Here is a 26247-nt window from a genome sequence, read left to right on the forward strand (position 1 = left end):
GTGATTCAGTTATACATATGTACATTCTTTTTTATATTATTTTTCATTATGGTTTATCACAGGATATTGAATATAGTTCCCTGTGCTATTAGGACCTTGTTATTTATACATTCTATATATACTAGTTTGCCTCTTAACATAGCTTTTAATATTTGAAAATAAATGATAGTTTGTCATTTTCTTTGGGCTAAAGGAATGCCCCATGTTATGTAAATAAGAAGATGGATCTGCTGTGACCTAAACTTGTGTTGTGTTTTTGTAGTATATTTACATAGTGGCAATGATAACAGAAGTGAGAGTTGACACTTGCTGGCATTCCACATCTCCAAGCCCTTTTCAGGCAGCAGTAAATGTTCATATTTCATAAAGAAGCCAGCAAACCTTTTGGAACACCAAAAATGATACTGGGCTGTCTTTCCCAGGTTGCCTTTTACTTATCTGGTATTTCTAGTTCTTGACAGGTACTCATGGACAAAAAAGGGGCCAAATGTTAAGCTATTCTACTTAACTATTTTATTCTCTAAGCTGCTCTAGGTTGTTCTGTAGCAGAACTAACCAGCCCCTCTTTCTTCTCCATCAGCCTTGCTTCTCTTCCTCCACTGTCCCTCTGGACACAATTTTTTTATATGTAAGTAGTCTTATCAACATGGAGCAGTGCAGACCACATGGTATAATGGAGAACAGACAGGCTCTGCAGTCAGATCTGAGCTTAAATCTCTGCTTTCCACTTGGTAGCTATGGGATCATGGGCTAAATTACTTGTTATAACAGAGCCTCAATTAAATGGTAACCCTACCATGTAGGGTAGGGCTTGTTGACTGCTAAAAGTGTGTGTATTTATTAAGTGCTCTGCACAAAGAAAACAGTTAATATCAATGGGGGTTTTTTGGTAGTTGTTATTGTCTTGACTCCACTTACCCTACTTAATTATTGAACTTTAAATCCCTAAGTCTGTGTCACTTTGGGTTCTAAGAATCTATGATCTATTAATTTTACTTGGTCATTTGTTTTTTTCACCCTAAGTCCAAACTTCATCCTGGTTAATTTTGGCCCAGCCTGTCAAGATCCTTTTTGGATCCTGATTTGGCATCTAATTTAGTTTCTTTTTCTTTAACTTTGTGCCACTCCTGAAGTTGATCTGTAAAAGATATGTATCTTCATCTAAATCATTGAAGAAATATCAAACAGTTTAGAGAATAGTCCAATTTAGCACTTTATTAATGTTGCCAAGTACTCCATTCGTTGTGTTATCTTCTCCTCAGATACTGTAATTCCTTGGGATCAGAGACCATAGTAAATACATTACTTATAAATCATATGATATCTTAGTAAATATCATTTGAATACATGAATGAATTCATTTTCTGAGACACGGAAGTAAAGCAGTAAAAGAGCACACTGCTTCAAATACTTGACTCTGTGCACTTAAAAATATGATCACATCTCAATCTTAGCCAAATAAGGCCCTACTGATTTTGACCACTCTGTTAGCTAGACTTAAGGCAATATGTTTTTATTCCATCTTTAAACTTCTGTGAATTTGTATATCTTATATCTATAACTTCTTTCCTCAAAAGGTCAAAGGGAATGCTACAACTATATTCTTGGTTGTTGTCCTTATCACAGTTTTAGAATCAGAGTACACGGGTTTATATAAGATTACCCCTGTTTTAATCTATGATGAAAAATAAATTCTTCCTGCTGCTGTGGCCTTTATAAAGTATACCTCTCTATTCACATCAAACAAGTTAAGTTGCTTTTTTGCTTCTTTAGAGTATATACATTTATCTATCTAGTAAATCAGTCTCAGGTAGAACAATAGTCACTGAATACAGTAAAACTAAATAAGCTTAGGATGATATGAAGTAGAGCCTTGCTTACTAGGAAGATCACAAATTTATTCTCCAAAGTAAAATAACATAAACTTATGCAATTTATCTACTTGGCAGTATTGCGTTTGCTTGATCCTTTGAAGTTGGTGGGGAGGCAGAACTTAACATTTATTGAGAGCATCCTCAGTGCCAGTCCCTGTGTCAGATGCTTTGCGTGGCTTCCCTTGTTCACTCCTCACAGTCGCCGGAAGCCATGTACGTGACCGCTGCCAGAATGAGGGTCAGGAGCAACAATGTTTGGGGCATGACTGCAACCTGAAAGAGAGCCATGATACTCTTTTTTCAAAGAGTGTTTCTTCTTTCCAAATGGCAGAGTGTTCGGAATTACTCTCCCATGATTATTGAGGTTTCATCCCTAAAGGTGTCTGTTCCTTTTTCTTGGTCTAGTGATACTCACAGGGTAGCGACTGATGCAGTTCATTTCATAGTGGAAAAGGGATATCCCGTTGTATACCAGAAGCAGGTACATGACGTAGGGCTTCTGATCCTCATACCCAGGGAAACTGTTCTCTAGGGATTCCTTTCTTGGGATCAGTTGTATGTACATATGGACATGGGAATGGGATTGCCACATCTAGGAACCATTTGAAATAGACCTTGTCCTTAGGGAACTTACAGGGAAATGAGGTGGGTTAAACTCTAAATATCATTAGTACTAGCCTGCTGTGTTACCTTTGTGGAGTAGCCAGCCTGGTGGTATATGTAAGCTCTTCATAAAAGGAACGTTTTGTTACGTATCTAATGTCTGCAAACTTAGTTTCCTCAGATGCCTGGCCTCGTGTGCCTGGCCTATAGCTTGCTTCTTATTCTGGTCTCTTGACTCACGTGTCTGTTCTCTTTGGAGCTCATCTACTGTTAAATCTTTGCCTTTCTCTTCAGTTTGTAACACAATCCAGACTCCGTTAACCCGTTTTCACCATGAGCTTCCTTCCCTACTACCCTTTATTTCTTCTTGGCTTGTCATATTCACTTCATATTCGCCTCAACTCCATTCCTATTCGTTGTTCCCTTTTTCTGGGTGTTATAAATACTACATGTTCTAGGTATTGCAGCTGTGCCTCTTCTAAGCAGCTATATTTTATGCCATAGGGTGTTTCCCCCAATGGCCGTAGCTGGTTAAACCAAGAATGGACATTTGACTCAAAAGCAGCCAATCTATAGACCAGCCAGCAGTATCAGGCTTAAAACGCAGCCCCCAAAATTAAACTGGTCCAGTCAAGTTTCTCTCTCAGGGATTTGCAGTTGGAAAATTATAAAACTCCAACCTATTTTGTGTGTGTGTGTGTGTTTGAATTTGAAAAATCATGTAGAATAACTTCTGGGATGGTCATTACAGGGCTATGTTCACTCCAAGTTTAGCAGGACTAATGAAGGCCAGTTGGGGGGGAAAGGAGGAGACCAAAACTGCTTCATAAGAGAAAAGGGGGCTGGAAATGAGAGTAGGCCCAGTCCACAGAGCTGGCATTGTTCCTGCCCTCCTGAAGTGTGGTAGTTCATTTTCTCCTGGATTCACGTGAAAGTTCCCAACAGCCTTACGGTAAATGCCTCTTTTTACTTGACATATTTTGAGTAAATTTCTGTCCCTTCCAACCTAGAGCCTGATACTTTTAAATACAAATATTAAAGATTTTTTAAAACTCTAGATTGGGTTGAAAATATGGGACTATGGTATAGAACCTTCCTTGCAACCTCATAGAATTGTTTTTCTAAATTCTTTCATACCAAGAAAGAATGAATGAATGCCCACGTTTTAAAGTAGAAATAGAGAAAGCACGTTTTACAAGTTCTCTAGGGTATAGTTCTTTATGAACATTAAATGTTTCTACAAGCTGGAACTGGCAGAACTTTCCTTTTTTCTCCTAACCCCAGTTTGGAGAATCTGTATAGAAAATTATATACATTAAACGTTCTGTCCCTGGATGCTGAGGTAAGCACACTTCAAGTAACATACTCTAGAGTGCAGAGCTTATTTTCAGGATCACAGATTAGAAAATGTATTGTGTATTGTTCTTTAATAACAATACATAAGTTCTGCAAGAACAAGTAACAGTACTACTCATGTTCTTTATAGCCCTCAAGTGTTAACTTTCTTGGTTGGCCCTTGGGTCACAGATTGATTACCTCATTATTAACTTTATAATTAGAACTTAGTTTGAATCCCAGTAACACTGTCTTATTTTTACAAAAACTAGAAGTATATTTTCTTAGACTCGATTTTCTCAGACTTGATCATAATGGACCATAGTCCAACTTTTTAATAAAAAATGTTTGTTCATGATGAACTTAATCAGTGTACCAGTTATCTTCTGAAATTAGAACCAGTTGCCTGTTTTGAAGCTGAGGTTAAGATGTTTTGAATGTGAGGAGATTGCAAGAGCAGTCACCACCCCCCAATCCCCCACTCAAGTCCTGACAGCATGATGCAGCTCAGAATGTTAATCCTATACTACAAGGTAAAGCTTTATTATATTTTTAAGAACTGAATAATATGCCTTTATTTTAAGATTTAACAGTGCAGTTTCAACTGCTAGGAGAAAGATATAGCATGGGTAAAAGACAAATGATTTTTTTGTTAAGTCATTTTTATAGTACTTAAAAGAAGGAAGAAAAACGTTGACTTATTTCAGTTCAAGCTTTTTTTGGACTTGCAATTTTGTTCTTCTCGGGGAAACCACACAATATCTCCATATTATTAAACATCTATCCCAAAGCATGACATAGTCAAGTACCTGATGCAAGTTTCAGGGCATTGCATCATCCTATTCCTCTCTCTCTCTCTTTCCCAACAAGAAATGCAAAACTTTATTCTAGATGGGGTTGTTGTTTTACCAAAATTGCACTGGTAGATGCTGGATTCATGTTTTCTGATAAAATTTGCAGTTTTGAAACTTTTTTCTTAGGCCAGTCTACATTAAGGCATTTTCTTTCCATGTAGAAAGTTCTCAGGTAATATTTTGTTGGTTGAACAGTTTTGGTTACGTGTCTACTTAAGAAAGTCTTTAACTGGAACTGTCACTGGTAAATAACTCCTGGGACGTTATTCACAACTTATTTGAGGCTCTAACTTGCTTGCTATTTCCTTTACACTAATGCCTTCTCCAGGGCATCATTTTCATCAAGCCTAGCTATTGACTCAGAGTTCAGGTTATTGCCTTACTGAAAATAAAAATTCATATAAATAGTTCTCAGCATTGACATTTGAGTTAATGTAAATACAAATCTCTCTCAGTTTTTCAAATTTATGCATTCCAGCAAAGATGGTTGTAAAGCTAATTTCTATTAAGTGAATCCTATTTTCTTATTAATTTCCTTCTAAAATCAGCAGTGTATTTCTGTGAGGAAAGTGTCAATGCACTAAACAATTGATGTAGAGTTTGTGACCAAGTCCTTTGGTGTTCTAGACAGTGTAACACAGCAGTCCTACTGAAATACTCTGTAGCACTTTCAGAATTATGAACTATGTAGCAATTTGCTAACTTTGTAACCTCTTTTCTTTTGTTACTGTCTGGGACTTAGATTCTTGAAAAACACCTAAATAGGATGAAGATTATAATATCGCATTTTACAAATATGTACACAGTCTAACACATAATGTATTTTAGGCTAAAATCTACTTCTATAAACATATTCACTTGCCCACTTGATTAGTTCTAGAACTGAAGCCAGGAATATCTGTATTTAGAATTAGAGAAAAGGGAATATAATGCACTAATGGATTAAACTCAGCTGGGATTTAGAGTCAGAGCATTAGAGTTCAAATACCAGCTTTGCCAGTATTTAATGTGAGACCTGTCTCTTAAGACCTTATTGTGCTGTAGTATTTTTCATCTGGGAAATGGGGGAAAGATTTCTATCTCACAGGGTTGTTGTGAAGGTGAAGTGCTAATATGTAGGAAAGGGCTTTATGAATTGTCACACTCTAGCATGGGATACCAGTGGCACTGGGTCAGAATGCGGGATTGTCCTGCACACTGCAAGGTGTGTAATAGCCCATTAAATACCTCTGCCCTCAGTCATTGTGACAACCAAATATGTTATTATACCTTTACACACATAGCTAGGAGGTTTGTACAATTCTGATTGAGAGTTGTGTGCTGAGCAGTAGACTTGTGGAAATAAAACATTGTCCATACCCTCAGCGGGCTCATTCATTAAGAGGTGAGCTAAACAGGGGACGAGGTAATTTAGTGTGATGTGCTAAGAATAACTATAGAAGTATGCACCAAGTACAGAGATAACATGAAGGATGGAGTAATTAACTGCCATAGGAGGACACAGAATCTTTCCTGTAGGATATGCCATCTAAATTGGGTTTTAAAAGATAGATTCAGAGTTTGCCAAATTAACAAATCCTACTAGGCAGAGAGCACAGCATGCGCAAGATCATGGAGGCCTGAAATAATAGGATGTGCTTGGGAAGCTGTACACATTTTGATATTCTTATGACACAAATGTTCTAATAAGAGGAAAAGATATTAGAGCACTGTCAGTACAATATCAAAAATAATTAAGTCTGATGGCATTGGACAAAATGACTAATTCAGGGAAAAGTAAAAGGTATTTATTCCTTATTTATTTCATATTTTGGCAAGAAAAGTTTATATCTATTTCATTCACTCATCTTTCTATTAGTGCTGCCACTACCTGAATTTAAGCCCGTATTGTTTATGCTATTTCAACCAAAGAGGAATTCAGTCATTTAATATATTCTTTTATTGCCATGTACGTAGTACTTTGTTTAGTATTGTGGGTAAAAGATGAGTGAGAGAGAGAACCTTTACAAAGAAGCTGTTTTGAATCCCTGCAAAACACTTGGCATTGTCAGAAATACAAGAGTAATAAAACTGTTTTATAAATATATTACATTTATTTAACAGAGTTTTTGGCTTGTCTTCACCAATTTATCACATTATATAAATGAAGAAACTAAGGCTTAAAAAGACTGAATGATTTACCATCAGTTATCACACTGGCAGCTAGGACTGCGCATTCTATTCTGGTACTCTTCCTTCTCTACCTTATTGCCTACATGGTATCACCAAAGAGAGATATTATCAGTCTTCAGGTATTTGTTAAATTTCTTCTGAGATATGTGAGATTTTTATCTTCAAAGAGCTTACATCACAGCGGGAAAGATAAGACTAATCAGTAAGTTACTCTACACCACACAACAAAAAATAATTGAATTATTGAAGGTGTATGCAGAAAGTGTGATTTAATTTGTTTGAGTCTATAAGGGTCCTCAGTGGATCTCTTACAAAGCTGGTATTTACAGGGTAATAATGGCTATACTTTTGTTTCTGATATGTGAATATTTAACTTTTAAAAATTTAATAAAAATTGAATATTTCTTTGATACCTTATAAAAATTACTATCATCATTCCTGTGAGTAGCTTAGGGTTTTTTTGTTGCTGTTATTTAGTTTATTTGTTTAGTTTTTACTTTTGGTGGAGGTGGTATTGTTTGGTTGATTGGTTTAAGGTTTTTAAACCAATTATTTTAGTGGCTTATTGGCGTGGGTACAGAAAATGCTTGTGGAATGATTTTTCCCTCCTAACAGGTTAGGAGCCAAAGAGGGACAACAGGAATGATCTAACAGAAATTGGGAAAGATGAACCAAAACCACTTGTAACTATCTGTATGTATGAGACAAAATGTTCAGAGAAGATCTAGCAATGAAGTCTAAAAAAGCAGTGCAACGTTTCTGTGTTACCTTAAACACCCTTCTCATGACTTAAATCAGGTGGCAAATATGGAGTAAATTTATCATAAGACTTATTTCCCATCAGTAACAGATGTGGGTACTATAGAGGTGGAAACCATGCGCCACCCCATGTATCTGCTACATTATAGCCCCTCATTAAGTGTTAATAAAATGGTATTTGCCAGTGTGGGTGAAATTTAGGATACAATCCATTGTTAATAAGCAATTCCTTATTTTTAGGCAGGATTATTGTAATATAATTCTAAATGTCTATTTTTAGATCAAGGTTTACTAGAAGTGAATAACTTTCCCCAAGACAATAAAAGTAAAAACATTGTTTTGCAAGCTAATTAGCCATAGTGATTGATAAATACTCATCTCCATTTGACATATTGAGTCATTTTGTTTATGCCTCGGAAGGCTGAACACAAATGGTTACAGTTGACAGCTGTTGTACCACTAATAAGATTAAAGTAAAGAAATTAGTTGTGTCGACTTTAATCTGCTGTTTAACATTGCAAACCACCTGGGGTCTTCTCCAGAGCCAACATGTTTAATTGTGACTTTAAAATTATATAACCAGATCCTACGTAAGAACATATCTAAAGACTTGCTAATCATAACTGTCTTGTTATTAGACAAGACAGAGTTTAACACTAGACTTTAAAATTAATGTTTTAATTTGTTGCTCATCCTACATTTTTAAATATATTTTTGTAATCTTTGAAACATAACACCTCAGTGGGAGATTAATTTTAGGAAATGCAGAAAGTCTAATTAGGTTGTGCTTAAAATATATATGGTTTCACATTTAAAATTAGAATATGTCTGTGTGGAGTAATTAAATTGCCTATCTAATTGTCCCAAATTCACCAATTAAAAAAGAACCCTTGAAATAACATATCCACTTGAAAGTTTCTTACTCCCGCTCTGAGGCATCATTATACTTAGGAAAATCATTTAATTAAAAAATTACTCTCAGTGTTATTAAAATGTTACATTGTAGAATATGATATGCAATGTAATAATCATTTGTGATTGTTACATTGAATTTTGATGCAAACTGAAGTGTAGGATGCACCTAACTTAAATACCCATAGTGAAGATCGGTTGGTCGGCAGCATTATTAGCGTCTCTTCAAGACCCCTTGAGCTGCCTTGATTTGCAATTCCTGGATGTTGGCCCCCCTGCTATCCCCGCCCACCCTAAGTGTTCTAGCGTCAGAATGGAGGGAGTCGGAGGTAGAGAAGGCAGTGTGGATTTACACTAGTCATCACTGTGCCAGTGGGAAAAGTTTTCCTCTTTGTCCGCAGCTCACACGGATCCAAATGTCCAAATGTCCACTGCAAAAATACCTCCAAATTCTGTCACAAGTCCACATTCTTTGTGGTCACAAAAATATCAAAACTGAATCATCTCTTCCTTATTAAATTTTCTGCATCATTCTTCTGTCCTCAGATTTCTTGCTGAGAAGACATTTTCTTATTAACCAAGACTTGCTTATTCAATATCTTCAAATTTTATCAATAAAATAATAACACTTAAAAAGATTTCCATATATGCAAGACCACATATAGAACTTTTTGCAAATACATTTTCCATGTTAAATACTATTTTGCTTTGCTTTTATTCAGTTTATTTTATTCTAATCAGTACTATATGTCTAAAATCTATTTGGTACAACAGACCAAGTGAACATTATTAAAATGAGACTGCTTTAGAAAATTTTCTCCCTTGCCTCAATAAATAACTTTATAAGCATAATCAAATAGCACTCTCTGTTAACACTACATGTTAGCATTCCATGTTGTTTTATAATTTTAAATTCACTGGTTCAGTAATATACACTAGAGTCTTTCTACTTTCTGTAGAGAAGAACTAAGAGAGCTGATACTAAAAGATTTGCAAATGAAAGCTGATTTTATTTGTTTTAAAAATTTAAAAATCATGAACTTTCCACATGTTTTCCAAGCTGGGTAGTGTTCTTTCTCTACCTTTTTTGGTTGAGGAAGAGAGTATTACATTCATTCGCTCTGTTGTCAGTGTTTATTTTTTAGTTCCTGGTATGTATAGACCAGGAAGTGTTTTATGTGCTTTGGATACATTACAGAATAAAAGGTAATAAATGTGCAAAAGATCTGAATAGATACTTCACCGAAGAAGACACACAGGTGGCAAGTTAAGTGTATGAAAAGATGCTCTACCTCATTAGGAAATACAAATTCAAACCACAAGAAGAGACTTCATCATACCTACTAAAATTTCATAAAAAAGAAAACTGATACTACCAAGTGCCAGTGAGCATACAGAGCAATTGTAACTCTCTTACTTACACTACTAGTGGGAAGTGCACAATGGAACAGCCACTTTGGAAGACAGTGTGTAAGTCTCTCATAAAATTAAATATATACTTACTATATGGCCCAGCAGTCCCACTCCTAGTTACCCCAGAGAAATAAAACAAAATATGTGCTCACAAAAACCTGTAAATGAATGTTTATAGCAGCTTTATTCATAATTGCCCCAAACTTGAAACAACCCAAATATTCTTCAACTGGTAAATGAATAAGCAATTCATAAGCATGGAAAATATCTATGCAATTAAATACTATTCCGAAATAAAAAGGAACAGACTATCTGTGCGTGCAGCAACACAGATGAATCTCAGATGCATTGTACTAAGTGAAAGAAGCCAGAGTCAAAAGGCTGCATATGGAATGATTCGATTTCTATGACTGAAAAAGGCAAAACTACAGAATTAGGACACAGATATGTGATAGTCAGGGGTTAGGAGAGGAGAGGACTAGAAAGTAACCATCCAGGGGAATTTGGGAGATGATGGCTCTATATCTTTATTGTGGTTGTGGTTTCACTGCTGAATGCATTTGTCAAAACTCTGTGCACTAAAAAGGGTAAATGGTAACTGTGTATAAATTGTACTTCAAATTTTAAAATTACAGATTGAAAGTGCAAAAGAGCACATGATATATAAATGAAAGAAAATTCATTTATCATTAGACTTTTCAATATCAGTGTTTTATTTCAGAAGAAAATGAAGTAACATTTTTAATATACTCAAGAAAAGAATATACGTGCCAAGGAGTTTATATTCAGCAAAATTGACCTTCCCTTATAAAAGGCACAGACACTTACCAGTATGCAAGAACTCAGGGAATATTGTTCCCACAAGACCTTGCTAAGGAGTCTAACAGAGAACAAGCTTCAGACAAGTAATGAATATAGATACATTGACATGTGGACCGATAGTGAACATTAAATATATAATTATGGCACTAAAACTAAAGAAGATTAAGAGGAAGAGTGTAGTATGAGATGATTGTATGTTCTAACGGTATAGCTAGTACAGCCTCTTTGGAGGTGAGGAATAGGTATGGCATATGCCAAAATATTTTTAACTGTTTTCAATAATCATAATTAGTGTACTATTAATTTTGTTATTCTCAAACTGCTGTGTGTTATAATGTAGCATAAAGCAAATAAGTAATTATGGATATTCTAACTCTGTCATCCTTGCTGCTCTTAAGGACCAGGATTCTCAGTGTCAAAGAGAGGAAAGAGAGCTGTTATATGTTGATAGAAGAGGTTGAAGAAAAAAATCCCGTAGTCCTGAGTTTGAATTTGAAATAACAATATGAATTTACGAGATACTTGATCTTTAACTGGGGGATGGGGTTCCCACCCCTAGTCATTCTAATGAGTGTTTAAAAAAGAATAGTGGGAAATGTGGTTAATTAATGTGTTAGCATGTTCCACAGTTGTACACTCTTGTATATTCTCCTTGAAACAAGGAAGACAGTTGTCCCTTCATTTAGACACCTCTGTGCTCAGCCAGCTCTGTGCTGCATACTATGAGGGCCCCAAAAAGGATGAATCAGGCAAGGACCTTGCTTAGAACTAACTTAAAGTAGTTGTATAATAGAATAGAGTTTTCAGCGCTTTGACACTAGTCTCAGTTTTTAGCCTCCAGAATTGGCACATGCAGCTTTCAGGTGGGCCAGTCCTGCAGGGCCAGGCCTACATCACAGGCCCCGTTCTGTGAGGGGCCACTCACTTGGTGGGTCCAGTTAGGGTGTTAGAATTCTTAACTGCAGTTGCATCTCCCTAGTTTCAAATAATTCTTTTTAATAATATCTTAAAAATTTCTTTTAGTTTGGAGCTTTATAAAGACAAAGCATAATTTGAGAATGGCAATGCATATAAGCTATATACCATTTATTAAATGCTTAATGCAAACAAAATGTACGTGGTAAATTATAATATGTTTGAGAGCTCTAGTTTTAATATTCATTTCTCCCTTCCCTAGGAAACTGGTATTACTCCAGGGCTGTGTGTTCTGGTTCAGTCCAGATAATCTTCTTTCCGTAAACTATATCATTTGCTGTGTTTTGTGATGTTCTGTCTCTTTCCTACACTTATCCACATCAAGCCCATCCTTTTCTTATATGAGGGCTGGAACAGTAACTGATGAAAATTCCAAGTTTCTCTTTGCAGCTGTATTGGTGTGACTCTTATCACTTGCTGTGCCTACTTAGCACAGAATTTTGCTCTGCAGGAACTTAAAGCCTTCACTCACCTCCATGTGTATAAGCTATATGCCATTTATTAAATGCTCGATGCAAGCCAAAGGCAAATTATAATTTATAATACAAGGCCTCTGGTTTTAAACTGCCAATGACAGTTGTTTTTAAATGCCTGCTTTCTTGACACTGGTATGAGATAGTGGATTTTGGTGAACAGTGTTTCCTGAAAAGTCTTAATCACTAGAAACTGCATAAGGATATAAACTTACATACTTCCTTAGTTATATTATCAAGTCCTCTTAGGCTGCAACCACCTGGGGCTTTTCTATTTAACTATTTCATAACATCTTAGATACTAATCTTAATGTCGGAGGTGTACTACACTTGTATTCTATTAGTGTTCTTTTGGGGTATAAATAGGTTCCTGTATTTATTGCTAAAATACCCAGCTTTATGAGGCCTTTTCTGTCCTCTGTTTTTCAGAGGAAACATTTGCAGTGAGAAGACTTACTGACACAAGATTCACTCATGTATTCATGATTATTTGGAGCAGAAAGCCTTTATCTAAACCCAACCACAGTGTACTTTTGACAGAAAGGACAGTAAGATTTTACTGTCTTCTCAGAAGATACTTTTAAAATCTGGGGCTCTGTTTGATGTTAAAAAGTGCTTCCAGTCATTTGAGTTTTAAATTACAAGGAAAGCTGCTTGGGCAGACCACCCAAGCTGGGTTCAAAGAAGTGATCTTTCTAAGACAGGTGCTCTTCAAATAGAGGTTGTTTTTCAAACAAGTTCTACGAAGTGGACAAGTTTTTCCTGACCCTGAGATTTTTGGTTACTGCCCCCCCCCCCGGCCCCGCTTTATTCTCATCAGAAAGTAGTTTCTTTGTGGAAGTTTCTTTGGAGAGTTTTGTGAGCATAAGATTATACAGATGCATATTCCATACTTTACTAGTAAATGCAGTTTCTTTAAAGCACAGAGGGCTTTAGGACAAAATCCCCTACCATGTGCTGTTTGCTTTTTCATGTATATGTTTATTTATGCCTTACAATATTCCACAAAAGATTTTAGACAAGTTGTAGGGATTTAATTGAATAAGACAGAAAAAAGATTAGAAATCAAGACCATAAAATGTATAGATCAAAACCAAAGGGAAAAGAGGATACAATTATAGAACTATAATTCCACGTGTCATTCTAAATATAGTACCCTCATTTTTTTTAAGCCTTGAGGGATCTATAGTTACATATGTTAGTCCCACTATAAAGCTGCAATACACAAAACAATGTGATATTGGCACAATGCTGAACAATATTAGCAACTAGACTAGGAAACCAGGGAATATATCCTATATATATAGTTATAGTTAATGTGGCATTTCAAACCAGTAGAGAAAAGGTGAATTATTGAGTAATCTCTGGGGCGGGGGGTGGAATTTAGGCTTCTGCCTCATGCCACACCCCAAAATAAATTTTAAATGATTTGATAGTAAATTATAAAACCATAAAATTACCACACACGGTGATGATTAAAGAAAAATAAATACAAATGGCTAGACACAGACATGTAGTTACCTCATCTTATAGTGAAGAATAACCTTTTAAAGGATAAAAGGAAAGGAAGAAAAAAATAAATCACAAAGAAAGAATTATTTGACTGCCTAAAATTGTTTAGCTTCAGTACATAAAAAATGCCTTCAAAATAACAAGCAAAATTAATGGCAGTAGGTAAACTGGAAAATATATTAACAACATGTATTAACCCTTTTTTATATTTATATTGAGAGAATCCTTATAAATCACTAAGAAAAAGATAAAAACCTCCAATAAAAATTTTAAAATAGAGGATAAGAATAATTAACAGAAAGATAAGTGGCTACTCACCTTATACCTTATCCCACAATCAGTTTCATAGCTTGCATTTAAATGTAAAAATCTATGAAAATGCCAGAAGTAAATTTAAAAGAATGTTTTTATAATCTTGAAGTGGGAAGGTCCTTCTAAGTTTTACGCAATACCCAGGTGTACTAAAGGGAATGTTTGACAGATTTTATCAAATAAAAATGAAAGCATTCTTTATGACAAAAAACAAAAAATTTAGATAAGCAACAGACTGGAAAAGTTATTTGCTACATATGATGATAAAAGGTTAATATCTTTATTATTGGTAAAGAGCCTTATAAATCAATAAGAAAAAGAGAGAACCCCCAATAGAAAAATGGGTAAAAGGTTCACAGTGATAATTCAAGAAAATATAAATATACATTGGCAATAAGCACATGAAAAAGTCTTTGATCACACTAGTAATAAAAGAAATGCAACCTTTAAAAATTCCATTTTTAGGGCTTCCCTGGTGGCGCAGTGGTTGAGAATCCGCCTGCTGATGCAGGGCACACGGGTTCGTGCCCCGGTCTGGGAAGATCCCACATACTGCGGAGCAGCTGGGCCCGTGAGCCATGGCCGCTGAGCCTGCACGTCCAGAGCCTGTGCTCCGCAACGGGAGAGGCTACAACAGTGAGAGGCCCGCGTACAGCAAAAAAAAATTCCATTTTTAGCTGTCAGATCAGTAACAGTTGTTTATAATGAAATTATCTGGTGTTGGTAAAAACATGGAGAAACTCTTTTTCTGGGAGTATAAATTGGTTTAAAATATTTTTTTCTGGCAGGCAATTTGAATTTTGCAGTGTCTCAAAAATCTTAAATGTTCATATTCTTTGACTCAAATTATCATTGCTGAAAATTCATCCTAAGGAAGCAGAAGGATTTGTTCAGTACAGCTATTGTGAACATGAGTTGTGCTATTGAGCACATCCTATGTTTGTGGAGCTCCCAAGCATATAATGTGGCCCTCCCACTATAGAGCATGAGAATGCCAGGTATTTGCTTCCCAGTATTCTTTGTGTCTAGTATATAAACTTGTGGCCTAGGCTTCACAACCCAACATACCCACTCCAGACTTTTACTCTGAGGCTAATGAAGTAAGAAGCAAGGACATCCCAAACTCTATTCTTTTGACAATTGGAGGCAGCTGCATCTGGTGTCCAAAATCATAGTGTGAGTTCAAGCTGTGGCATATGGTGCCCAGTGTTTTTTTTAGCAGATCAATTTCATGGTATGTGATTTGGATATTGGTCCAGGTAGGGTAACTTCTATGCCTGTGTTTTCTAAATCCTATGATATACCCAATAGCCTGTCAGTTAATTTCCTTAATATTTAAGTCAACCAGAGCTTACTTCCTGTGGCATATAACTAAGAACTCTGAATATTAAAACAGTGTTGTTTATAACGTTGAAAATTGGGCACAATAGTAAGGGATTGATTGAAGTAAAATTTTATATCCATTGGATGACACTGTTCCATCTTTTAAAATCTATAATATTTCTCAATGTGAGTATTTTAATCAGAAAAGGAATTTAAAATAAGAAATTGGATGTTTACAAAACTGTTGGAAAAAGTTGTAGACCTTTTGTTGTTGACTCCAAAACAATACCAGACATATCCACTGGGGGCACTGCTCCCTTTGAGGCCAAACACAAGTTAGGAAGGAAATAAGCTAATGCCACACACAACTTTCTCTCACAACCGGGAAACCACAGAATGGGTACTTAAGGCTGCAGATCAGAGGTTAGGAAATCAAGTCAAGTAGTACAAGTTATCCCACTGGTTCTTGACACACAGAATTTGGGAAATGGAACCTGAATACTACTGCAGGAAAACCTCACTTTTCCAAACCTTGCTTGATAAGGACAACAACCAATGGCGTGGGAAGATGGCCTTGGCTCACTTCACCCTCCAAATCTTGTATGATACCATTTGTGTGGGAGGGAACAACTCTTGCATATGCACAGGCTACTTCTGGAAGGATATGTAGACTAGTAACCATGGTGATTTCTAAGGTAGGGAACTGAGTGGCTGAGGGAAATAAGTAAGAGGGAGATACTTTTCACCATGCTTTTTTGTGTGTGTTGTACTAAGGTCATCATTCCTATTCAAAAAGTTACCAAGTTAAATTTTATTTGTATTGAAGCTCAGTAGTTTTTACTGTACTCCAAGGGAACACACCTGTAGGTGTCCCCAGGCCTCTGAGGAACCCTTCAAGGCTCTTTGAGAGGAGAACAAAGTAGGGTCCTGGGTCCCCCACTACTGCTTCAGTCAGAAGAGGTCTGATTTTATCTGTTCTTTGGTTTAAGCTTCTGAAAAAGATTTTGTTAGCTTTTAAGCTTCTGAGTAAGAAAGCATTCTGCTGCTTTTTCTTAAAAAATTGAAGACCAGTGTTATAGAAGAATTTTTTTTTAAAGATTTTTTTTGATGTGGACCATTTTTAAAGTCTTTATTTAATTTGTTACAATACTGCTTCTGTTTTATGTTTTGGTTTTTTGGCCCCAAGGCATGTGGGATCTTAGCTCCCCGTCCAGGGATCGAACGCTCACCCCCCACATTGGAAGGCAAAGTCTTAACCACTGGACCGCCAGGGAAGTCCCTATAGAAGAGTATTAAATGTCATGGAGAAATATTCATTGTACACATATTAACTAAGTGAATATTTGTAAGAAGAGAAGACTGGAAGTACAAATACCAGTCATCTCTTGATAGTTTTTTACTGTTTATTTGTGCTTCTCTTTCCCAAAGTTATGACAGTTATCTAAAATTATTTTTATAATCACAAATACATGTTATTTTTTAAATTAAAAAGAAAAGCCCTCTTGAAAAATCTAAATATGTTACCTAATAACTGAAATAATGCTGATTTGCATTTGTGGAGAATTTGTTAGGTAGTGCCTCCAACCAATGTGTCCTAAATGAGTTACATGTAGGCCACGTTTTCCTGTACAATCCTCAGGGATTAAGTCAGACCAGAGCTGAGCCTCCTCCTGGCTCCCCTCAACTTAGAGTCCTTTCGTTGTTTGTTTGTTTGTTTGTTTTGCGGTACGCGGGCCTCTCACCGCCGTGGCCCCTCCCACCGCGGAGCACAGGCTCCAGACGCGCAGGCCCAGCGGCCACGGCTCACGTGCCCAGCCGCTCCACGGCACGTGGGATCCTCCTGGACCAGGGCACAAACCCGCGTCCCCTGCATCAGCAGGCGGACTCCCAACCACTGCGCCACCAGGGAAGCTCCCTTTCGTTGTTTATGCCAGTATGCCATGAAAAAATTTGGGACACACTGTGCTTTATTATCCTGGAAATAATAGCTTCTATAGCACACTTTGGATTTTTTAATGTTTTATTTGTGCATTATTCTTAACAAGAATAATAAGATTAATAACCCTAACGAAGTCTATCATTATTAAGTATTTAAGCATGTGCCAGGCACTGTCCTAAGTATAATATTTTACATCTGTTACTTCATTTAATTCTCATGATAACCATGTGAAGCTTAGGTATTATTATCTCAGTTTTATAGGTAAGAAAATGGATGCTAAGATATTAAATGAGTAACTTGCTAAAACCTCAAATGGCACAACTGGGTTTCTAACCTAGTGTCTTATTCCAGTACCTCTACTCTTAACCAGTGTTTTCTAATGCTCAGTTTTCAGGAACCTATCAATTATGTGAAGCAAGATACAACTATGTCAGACAAACAGATGATTACAAGTACAAGAGGGGCTGTCTTCACCATCTTTCTCCTACTAGAGCATCAGCTCCATGAAGACAGAGAGCTTGTCTGTCTTGTCCACCTAACACAGAGCCTGGAAAATCATAGGCACTTAGATATTTGTTGAATGAATGAATACTCACTTGTTGGTTCTTAGACCTGTACTTTTCAACTCTAGCTATACATCAGAATTGTTCATAGAACTTTTGAAACATGCAGATGTCTAGAGCCCTCCCATTCCCCAACTAGCATCTCCAGGGGAGGAACTCAGGCAAGTATATATCTTTGAAGATATACAGGTGATGCTAGTGCTCTGTCAAACTCTAGAGCCCCTATTCCAGAACAGTGGTCCTCTGACTTGAAGATGCATCAGAATTACCTGTGAAATTTGTTAAAACACAAATTGCTGGACTCTACCCCCAAAGTTTCTAGTATTTAGTAATCTGGGGTGGAACCTGAGAATTTGCATTTCTAAAAGTTCCCACGTGATATTGATGTTACTGGTCCATGGTTCACACTTTAAGAATTGTTGTTCTAGAGGATTGGTTGTAAGGGACTAAATCAAAACACTTATACATAGGACTTAAGCAGGAGATTTAGTCAGACAGGCAGGAATCAACATTGATCACTCAGGCAATGCAGGTTAATCACAGTTTTCAAAGCACTCAGAAGAATACCCATTGAGTGTTGCTCCAAATGTTTCTTTGAACAGTGGCATATAATTTTTTAATCCTTAAGGAAAAAAAAACATTTCTTTGATGGGTTTGATCTTAGACTGTTTTACTCTCTAGGTCCTCCCCTGCTCAATCTCTGAGCAGGTGTGGTGCTCACTCCCCAGAACTCTGCAGTTCTTGTCTCACAGGGAAAGCCTCTAGTTTCTCCTCATGTGTGCTCCCTTCTTCCATCATCTACCCTTGTCAACCAGGAGATCTAGCAACAGGAGCTTTGGCAGACCTTTTTTTCTAGGTATTATTCAAAGAATTCTAGATCCCAAAATTCCTGGGTAATATCTAATCTTAGATTATTAAGACCTTGTCAGTAGACTGGTAAGTACATTTCCATTGCCTGCTGCTGCAACTAAGAAATTAATAAGAGGCAAGAATTAGTTACTAACGAACACTGGGCTGTGGATAAAAATTACAAGCTTTTATATCTAGCTGATGGACCTTGTACCTAGTAATATTTGGCTTGTTTTTTTTTTTAGAGTGACTTCTATCCCATGCCTGTTGCTTTTATACCATTCATTTTATGTATTTTAAATTGTTTAGAGAAGAGCTGCACGAGTTTTATAAGTGGTGTTTTTCTCCTTCTGTTAGGTCTCTCTGCAATGCAATCAATGTTTACAACCTCACCTGCAATAACTGTTCAGAAAACTGCACTGATGTTCTGTTTAGTAACAAGATTACCTTCTTAATGGACCTCCTCATGCACCAGTTGACGGTATGTAATATTATTGCTTTGAGTTAGAAGCAACTAAGATTTGAGAAATATCCCCTGTGGAGAAAACTAAAAGCTTATTTACTCTCCAGATTGGGAAAAAAAAAAAAAGTGAAGATGATTGGGAGAGTAAAATAGGAACTGGCAGAAAAACCTCTTAATTTGAAAATCTTATATTGCATTCTCCTAATTTCCAGTATTTGATGGGTAATATACTTGTAGCACTTGCTGATATCATAAATTTACATGGTCAGACTAGGGCTTTGGAATCAGTTAAGCTCAAAGGCAAACCTCTGAGGCCGTAGGAATGAGTGCTGTAGAAGGGAAGACAGCTGGGAAAGTCTCAAAACCTATCTTACCAGCTCAGTTAAAAGGGTCAGTTTAAAAAGGACTTTTTGATGACCATTGATATATTTTTTTGAAGCAAGAAACTCCTCTGTCAGAAAGGGGCAAACCTGTTATACTTTTGAAATGGGAACAAGCAGCCAATTGTAGCCTTAAATTTTACTTCGGTTCACAGATGTTGAAAGAGGTAAGCTCAGCATAATATCCAAAGGTTTAGGCCTGTCAACTGCAGTCTCCAGAACACAGCCCTGGGGCCAGAATTTTCTTGGTCAAGTTTCTGAGCTCCTGAGGTATTGGCACAAAATCGCTCTCAAGCTGCAGGTTTATAACACAGGAGATTTATTTTTCAGAACCGATCTACTTTTACTCAGCGTGTATTTCTAATAGCTCATCCTAAACTGTGTGCCTTTTGCTCTCTTTCCTTCTCCATCTGGTTAATTTCTACACATTCTGCAGACCTTTACTGAGACATAATGGTACCTTCTTTATGAAACCTTCCCCAGCCTGACTCTTTCCCCAAGTCCAGGTTAGGTGTTCTTCTTATATGCTCCTCTGCATTATGTCATTCATAGAATTAACCACATTGAATTGTAATTAACTGTTTACTTGTCCATTTCCCCAGCTAGCCATAAAATCAAGGAGGACAGGAGGTAATTTATCACTTTCTCCGAGATCCTAACACAGGGCCTGACACAGTAGCTTCAGTATGTCTTTGATGAATATATAAGTAAATAAATGGAACCCCATATGTTTCAAGCTGAAAATCAGAAAGGAAATGATGAGGCCCTTACACATAGGTATACTGACAATGAGAAGGGACTGCAGTGAGAGAGAACAAAAAACACAGACCTAGAACTGTTACACAGTGCAATAATGGCTATTTATAGTGATGACACGGAGTCATCACTTGAGGGCTAAGTTATATGTGGTTTTATCTATAAAAGAAGGCATTGAAATATGGGTTACACATTTAGCAAAATTCTATCAGAAATAGTTGAAAGGCAGGGGCAAGGAGAAAAGACTTAGCGTTTGTGGTATGGCCTTACTATATTCCAGGTATTTGAATATATATTGCTTCATTTAACTTTTAAGACAGAAAGTCAGTATTATTATATCATTTTACAGATGAGGAAACTTGAGTCCCAGAGAGGTTGGTTTGCCCAGGGCTACATAGATAGTAAGTCACGGAGTCAAGAGTCCAACCTAGGTCTGTCAAACCGAAATTAAGGGACATTCTACACAAAAATTGACAGTACTTTTTAAAAGTGTCAGTGTCATGAAAGAAAAGGAGAGGTTGGAGAACTGTCACAGACTGGAGGAAACTAAGGAGATCTGACAGTTAGATGTAATGTGGGATCCTAGACCAGAAAAAGGACGTTAGTGAGAAAACTGAACGTTCAAATAAGGTCTATAGAATAGTTAATTTTATTGGCTCACTTCTTGCTTTCGGTAATTATACTATGGTTTTGTAAGATGTTAACAGTAGGGGTACTGGCTGAAGGGAACTCTACTATTCTTGCGTCATATCCTGTTTTTAAGTCTTCTTGCATATTCTTTCACATTTAAAAGCCATTCTCTTTTGTTACTTGTCCTGTACAAAGTATATAATTTATATTCTTCCATTACCAATTTAAAATTATTTCAAAATAAGAAGCAAAAACTATAAAACCAAACCCCATGCTCTCCCCCTGTTGCATGGTGCATCATCTGGAAGAATTTACTCTGTGAAACCTATTCTATATTGCTAATGGAAGAAGATACGTAAATGTACTTTGAACAGAACAAGTAACAAAAGAGACATTTGAAATGTGAAGGAATGAGCAAGAAGACTTATAGACAAGATCTTCCATCCTAGCTGTTCATTCTTTTCTGATCGAAACCTTTTCTTATTGTATGAGGTAGTTTGTTTATTCTCTCACTTAATAATTGTAAGCGCCTACTATTTCCAGTTCCAGAGAAGCATAAGACATGATCCCAGTCATCCAGGAAATTCCTGCCTAGGAGTGGGAATAGACATGTAAATTGCATATAAAAATGGTGTGTTGGAAACCTGTACAGAGTATAATGGAGCACAGAGGAAGGAGCTCAGTAGCCTCTGCCCGAGACATCACAAAGGAGGGACATTTGAGCTAGACCTTAGCTTCTCATAATAGCTTTCAATTACTAAGTGCCTACTATGTGCCAGGAGCTTGTAAAAGTAGCTTGATCCTCTCCCTGTATTTTGAAATCCCCAGTTTTCTTTGAATAATATTCCCTTACTTGTGACCTCAAGGTTTCTTGACACTCAGAAAGCTTTTAATCTCCCAACCAGTGGATTTCACCACATTCTATGTTTATTTTGTTCAGTTTAGAACTGGGATCCTGGGACATTAGTTTGTCAAACACATTTTATCCCCCCTATATGTGGCACTTTCTGGTTTCTGCTGTTCCTTTTGGCTTTTCATTCTCTAGCTGTCAATTCTAATACCGCTGTGATAGAGTATGTGATAGTTGGGAGAGGAGGGTATGTTTTCTAAGTTGGGGAAGTGGAGGGTGGTGGTGGCTAGTGATGGTGATTTTTATTTTTCTGGAAATCACTTGAGTGCATTTCCATTTTTATTGCTGACTTGTTTTGATATACATGTAACTGAAATATGGATCACTAACTTGTTAGTACCTTTAAGTAAAGGATAGAAAATAGTCATCAACACATTTTCCAGAAGGATTAGAAAGAAGCATAAAAGAAGCTAATTAATTGAGATCTGGTGGAATTTATATGACACCTGATTATAGGGCACTTCAGCCTTTCTGGCTCTTCAGCAAACTGAGATGGTTTAGAAGACTTTATTTTCCCCCAATCTAGCTGTTTGGAGTTTGTTTTAGCACTCTTGTATTTCATCTCAATTATGTGCAAAGCATTGTACAGATTCCAGGGTTACAGAGGTGAATTGGACACAGTTCCTTCCCTCTAGAAGCCCACAGTTGAAGAAGGAACAACTTACATACATTAACATTAAAGAAAAGCTATGAGAAGTTCTGTAACGTAATCAGAGCTACAGAGTAGCCCACACAGCCTAAAAGAGTGCCTGGCACGTAAGAGGTGCCTGTTAAATATTTGATGAATGAAAGAATGAGTTCTAATTGGAGCATTGGAGAGGCTTTCGGGAAGAAATTGTATTTGCCCATGGCTTGAGGAAGGATGGAAATTCTACAGTTCTGGATTATGATTTTTACAAAAGCTAAATTAGCATATGTGGCACTGTAAAAGTATGTGCTTTTTCTTGCAGCACAGATTCAAAGTAGGATTTTTAAGATAAGGTCTTGAGGAATTTATTTGGAGCCCTGTAAAAACAGTACATTTAGACAGGCATGATCTAGGATGAAGGCTAACAGAGATGTATTATCTTCCAAAAAGTATGAAAACTTTAAAATATGTTAAAGCAGATTTCATTCAATAAATAATTGTTAAGAATCTTCTCTGTACCTAAATCATTTCAGTGCATAGAAAAGTAGGCCTCTACCTTCAAAATGTCTCCTTGAGGAGACCAGACATGCACATTAGAAGGCAATAAAAAGACCAGTGAAAAAGAGCAAACTGACAAAATAGGAAGTCCCAGTTCTCATTCCCCACAGAGATACTTAACAACTATATACAGACCAAAATACCATTGTGAGAACTCTGGTAAACAGTTAAGATATTGCAGTACCCCAGATGATCTCAAAGCCAAGAACAGCCACATTGATGTGGGTAAGAAGAACTGTTTTGCTTTACTCATGATCGCCCCTCTCTCAAGTTGGCACAGCTCCACACTGGAAGATAATACCCCAGGCCATGGGTTCTCCCCTCTAGGAGGGAGGGGAGTTGAGTGTGAGTCCTGCATTCTGGCTTTCTGGAGGGCTGCCAGGGCACTTGTATCTGTCTCACCTGACTTATGGCACTGACAGGAAACTGGCATACTTTGGCTGCCTGGCAGCCCCTGAGAACAAGAGAGAGCAAGGCAGCTTGCTTCTGAGAACCAGAGAACTTGCAGTGCTGCAGGCAGACACCAGAGGGAGCAAGAGATTATAATCTCCTGAAACAGAAACCAGCAAGCCTTTCTAATTGAGGAATTGCTCAGGCAGGCCCAGAGAAGTCCTATCCCCTACAAAAGTGTCAGAGAATGCCTGATTCCCTAGTCAAGGTGATTGGTGTCTTCCCCTTTACAAAGCCAGTATGTACAGTCTAAAAGTCATGCCTGTTTTTTCAAATGTGCAGATCCCAACACAAAGTTACAAGACACACAAAGAAAAAGGGAAACATGGCCCCTACAAAGAACAAGATAAATCTTCAAAACCAGCCCTAAAGAAACAGGTATATGAATTACCTGACAAAAAATTCAAAATAATCATCATAAGGATGTTCTATGAACTCAAGAAAATGATATATGAACAAAATGAAAATAACAAAGAGGTAGAAAATATAAAAAGAACCAAAGAGAAGTTTTGGAGCTGAAGAATACAAGGATTGAACTGAAAAAATTAGAGGAATTCAAGATCAGCATTGATCAAACAGAAGAAAGAATCATCGAACTAAAAGATAGGTCATTTGAAATTATCCAGTCAGGAATAAAAAGGAAAAAGAATGAAAAAAGCCTAAGGGACTTATGCTGTACTGTAAAGTAGGCCAATGTATGTATTATGGTAGTCCCAAAAGGAGAGAGAAAGAAAGAATGGGGCAGAAAGCTTATTTAAATAAATACTGGCCTAAAATTTCCCAATCTAGTGAAGGAAAGGGAATCCGAATTCAAGAATTCCAACAGATCCTAACTTTGATGAACCCAAAGAATCTCACAGAGACACATCGTAATCAACTTATCAAAAGTCAAAGACAGAATTTCGAATGCAGCAAAAGGAAAATAACTTGTCACATGCAAGGGAACTCTCATAAAACAATCAGTGGATTTCTCACCAGGAACACCACAGGCCAGAAGGGAGTGGGAGGTTATAATCAAAATGCTGAAAGAAAAAAAGGCCAACCAAGAACACTATATCCAGCAAAACTATCCTTCAAAAATGAAGGAAAAATAAAAACTTTCCCAGATAAATAAAAGCTAAGGGAATTCATCACCACTACTGGACCTGCTTTACAAGAAATTCTAAAAGGAGTCCTTCAATTGGGAACAAAAAGACACTAAATAGCAACATGAAAGCATATGAAAGTATAAAGCTTACTGGTAAATGTAAATATATAGACAAATACTGAATGCTGTAATACTGTAATGGGAGGGTGGTTAAATCACTGTTAATTCTGTTATAGAAATTAAAAGACAAAAGTGTAGAAATAACTATAACTATAAAAGTATGTTAATGGATACATGATATAAAATATGTATTTTGTGACATCAGTAACATAAAATATTGGGGGAGAGAAGTAAAAGTGTAGCATACTTGTATGTGATTGATGTTGTTATCAGCTTGAAATAGATTATTATAACTATAAGATGTTTTATGTAAACCCAGTGGCAACCACAAAGAAAATACCTATAGAAGATACTCAAAAGAAAATGAGAAAGGAATCAAAGCATGTTACTACAAAAAAAAAAATCAACAATACAAAGCAAGACAGCAGGAGAGGAATGAGGGACAAAATAACTACAAGACAGAAAATAATTAACAAAACGGCAATAGTAGTTCCTTCTCTATCAATAATTACTTTAAATGTAAATAGATTAAACTCTCCAGTAAAAAGACATACAGTGGCTGAATGGATCAAACTCATTTGTCAACAACAGACTCACTTTAAATTTAAGGACACACGTAAGCTGAAAGTGAAAGAAGTGACAAAGATAATCCATGCAAATGGTAACCAAACAAGAGCAGAGGTGGCCATACCTATATCAGACAAAATAGACTTGAAGTCAAAAACTCTCAGAAGAGATAAAGAATGACATCATATAGTAATAAAAGGTCAACTTTTCAGGAAGGTATAACAATTGTAAATGTATATGCATATGCACCCATCAGAGCACTCAAATATAAGAAGCAACCATTGAAAAGAACTGAAGGAAGAAGATGACAGTAACACAGTAAAAGTAAGGGATTTCAATACCCCACTTTCAATAATGGATAAACATCTAGAAAGAAAATCATTAAGTAAACAGAGGATTTGAACAACACTATAGGCTGAACGGACCTAATACACATATACAAAATATTCCACCCACCAGCAGCAGAATACACATTTTTCTCAAGCACACATGGAACATTCTTCAGGACACGTCAGGTCACAAAACACGTCAACAAATTTAAGATGACTGATACCATACCAAGTATATTTTCTGACCACAATGGATTGAAAATAGAAATTAATAGCAGAAGGAAAACTGGAAAATTTACAAATATGTGGAAATTAAACAAATTCATGAAAAAACCAGTGAATCAAAGAATGAAATTAAAAGAGAAATTATATAGTATCTTTGAGACAAAATATAACATACAAAAACTTATGAGATGCTTAAAGGCAGTGCTAAGAGAGAAGTTCATAGCAATAAATGCCTGCATTAAAAAGGAAGAAAGATCTCAAACAAACAACTTTATACCTCAAGAAACTAGAAAAAGAAAAACTAAGCCCAGAGTTAGCAGAGGGAAGGAAATAATTCAGATTAAAGCAAACTGACATAAAAACAGACACATAGACCAGTGGAACAGAATAGAGAGCTCAGAAGTAAACCCACAAATATACAGTCAACTAAGGTTTGACAAGCCATCAAAAATAC

The 26247-nt window shown here is 36.6% G+C and overlaps 1 protein-coding gene across 1 annotated transcript in view; it reads left to right on the forward strand.

Moving 5' to 3' along the window:
- Positions 1 to 26247, forward strand: part of SCAPER (S-phase cyclin A associated protein in the ER) — a 459896-nt gene that overhangs the window by 309125 nt on the left and 124524 nt on the right. The window contains 1 exon segment of the mRNA XM_029238862.1: positions 19048 to 19171. Coding sequence (XP_029094695.1) covers positions 19048 to 19171 — 124 coding nt within the window.

This window comes from Monodon monoceros, unplaced genomic scaffold (assembly GCF_005190385.1).
Source record: "Monodon monoceros isolate NGI ecotype Baffin Bay Population unplaced genomic scaffold, NGI_Narwhal_1 Super_Scaffold_21, whole genome shotgun sequence".
NCBI classification, from domain to species: domain Eukaryota; kingdom Metazoa; phylum Chordata; class Mammalia; order Artiodactyla; family Monodontidae; genus Monodon; species Monodon monoceros.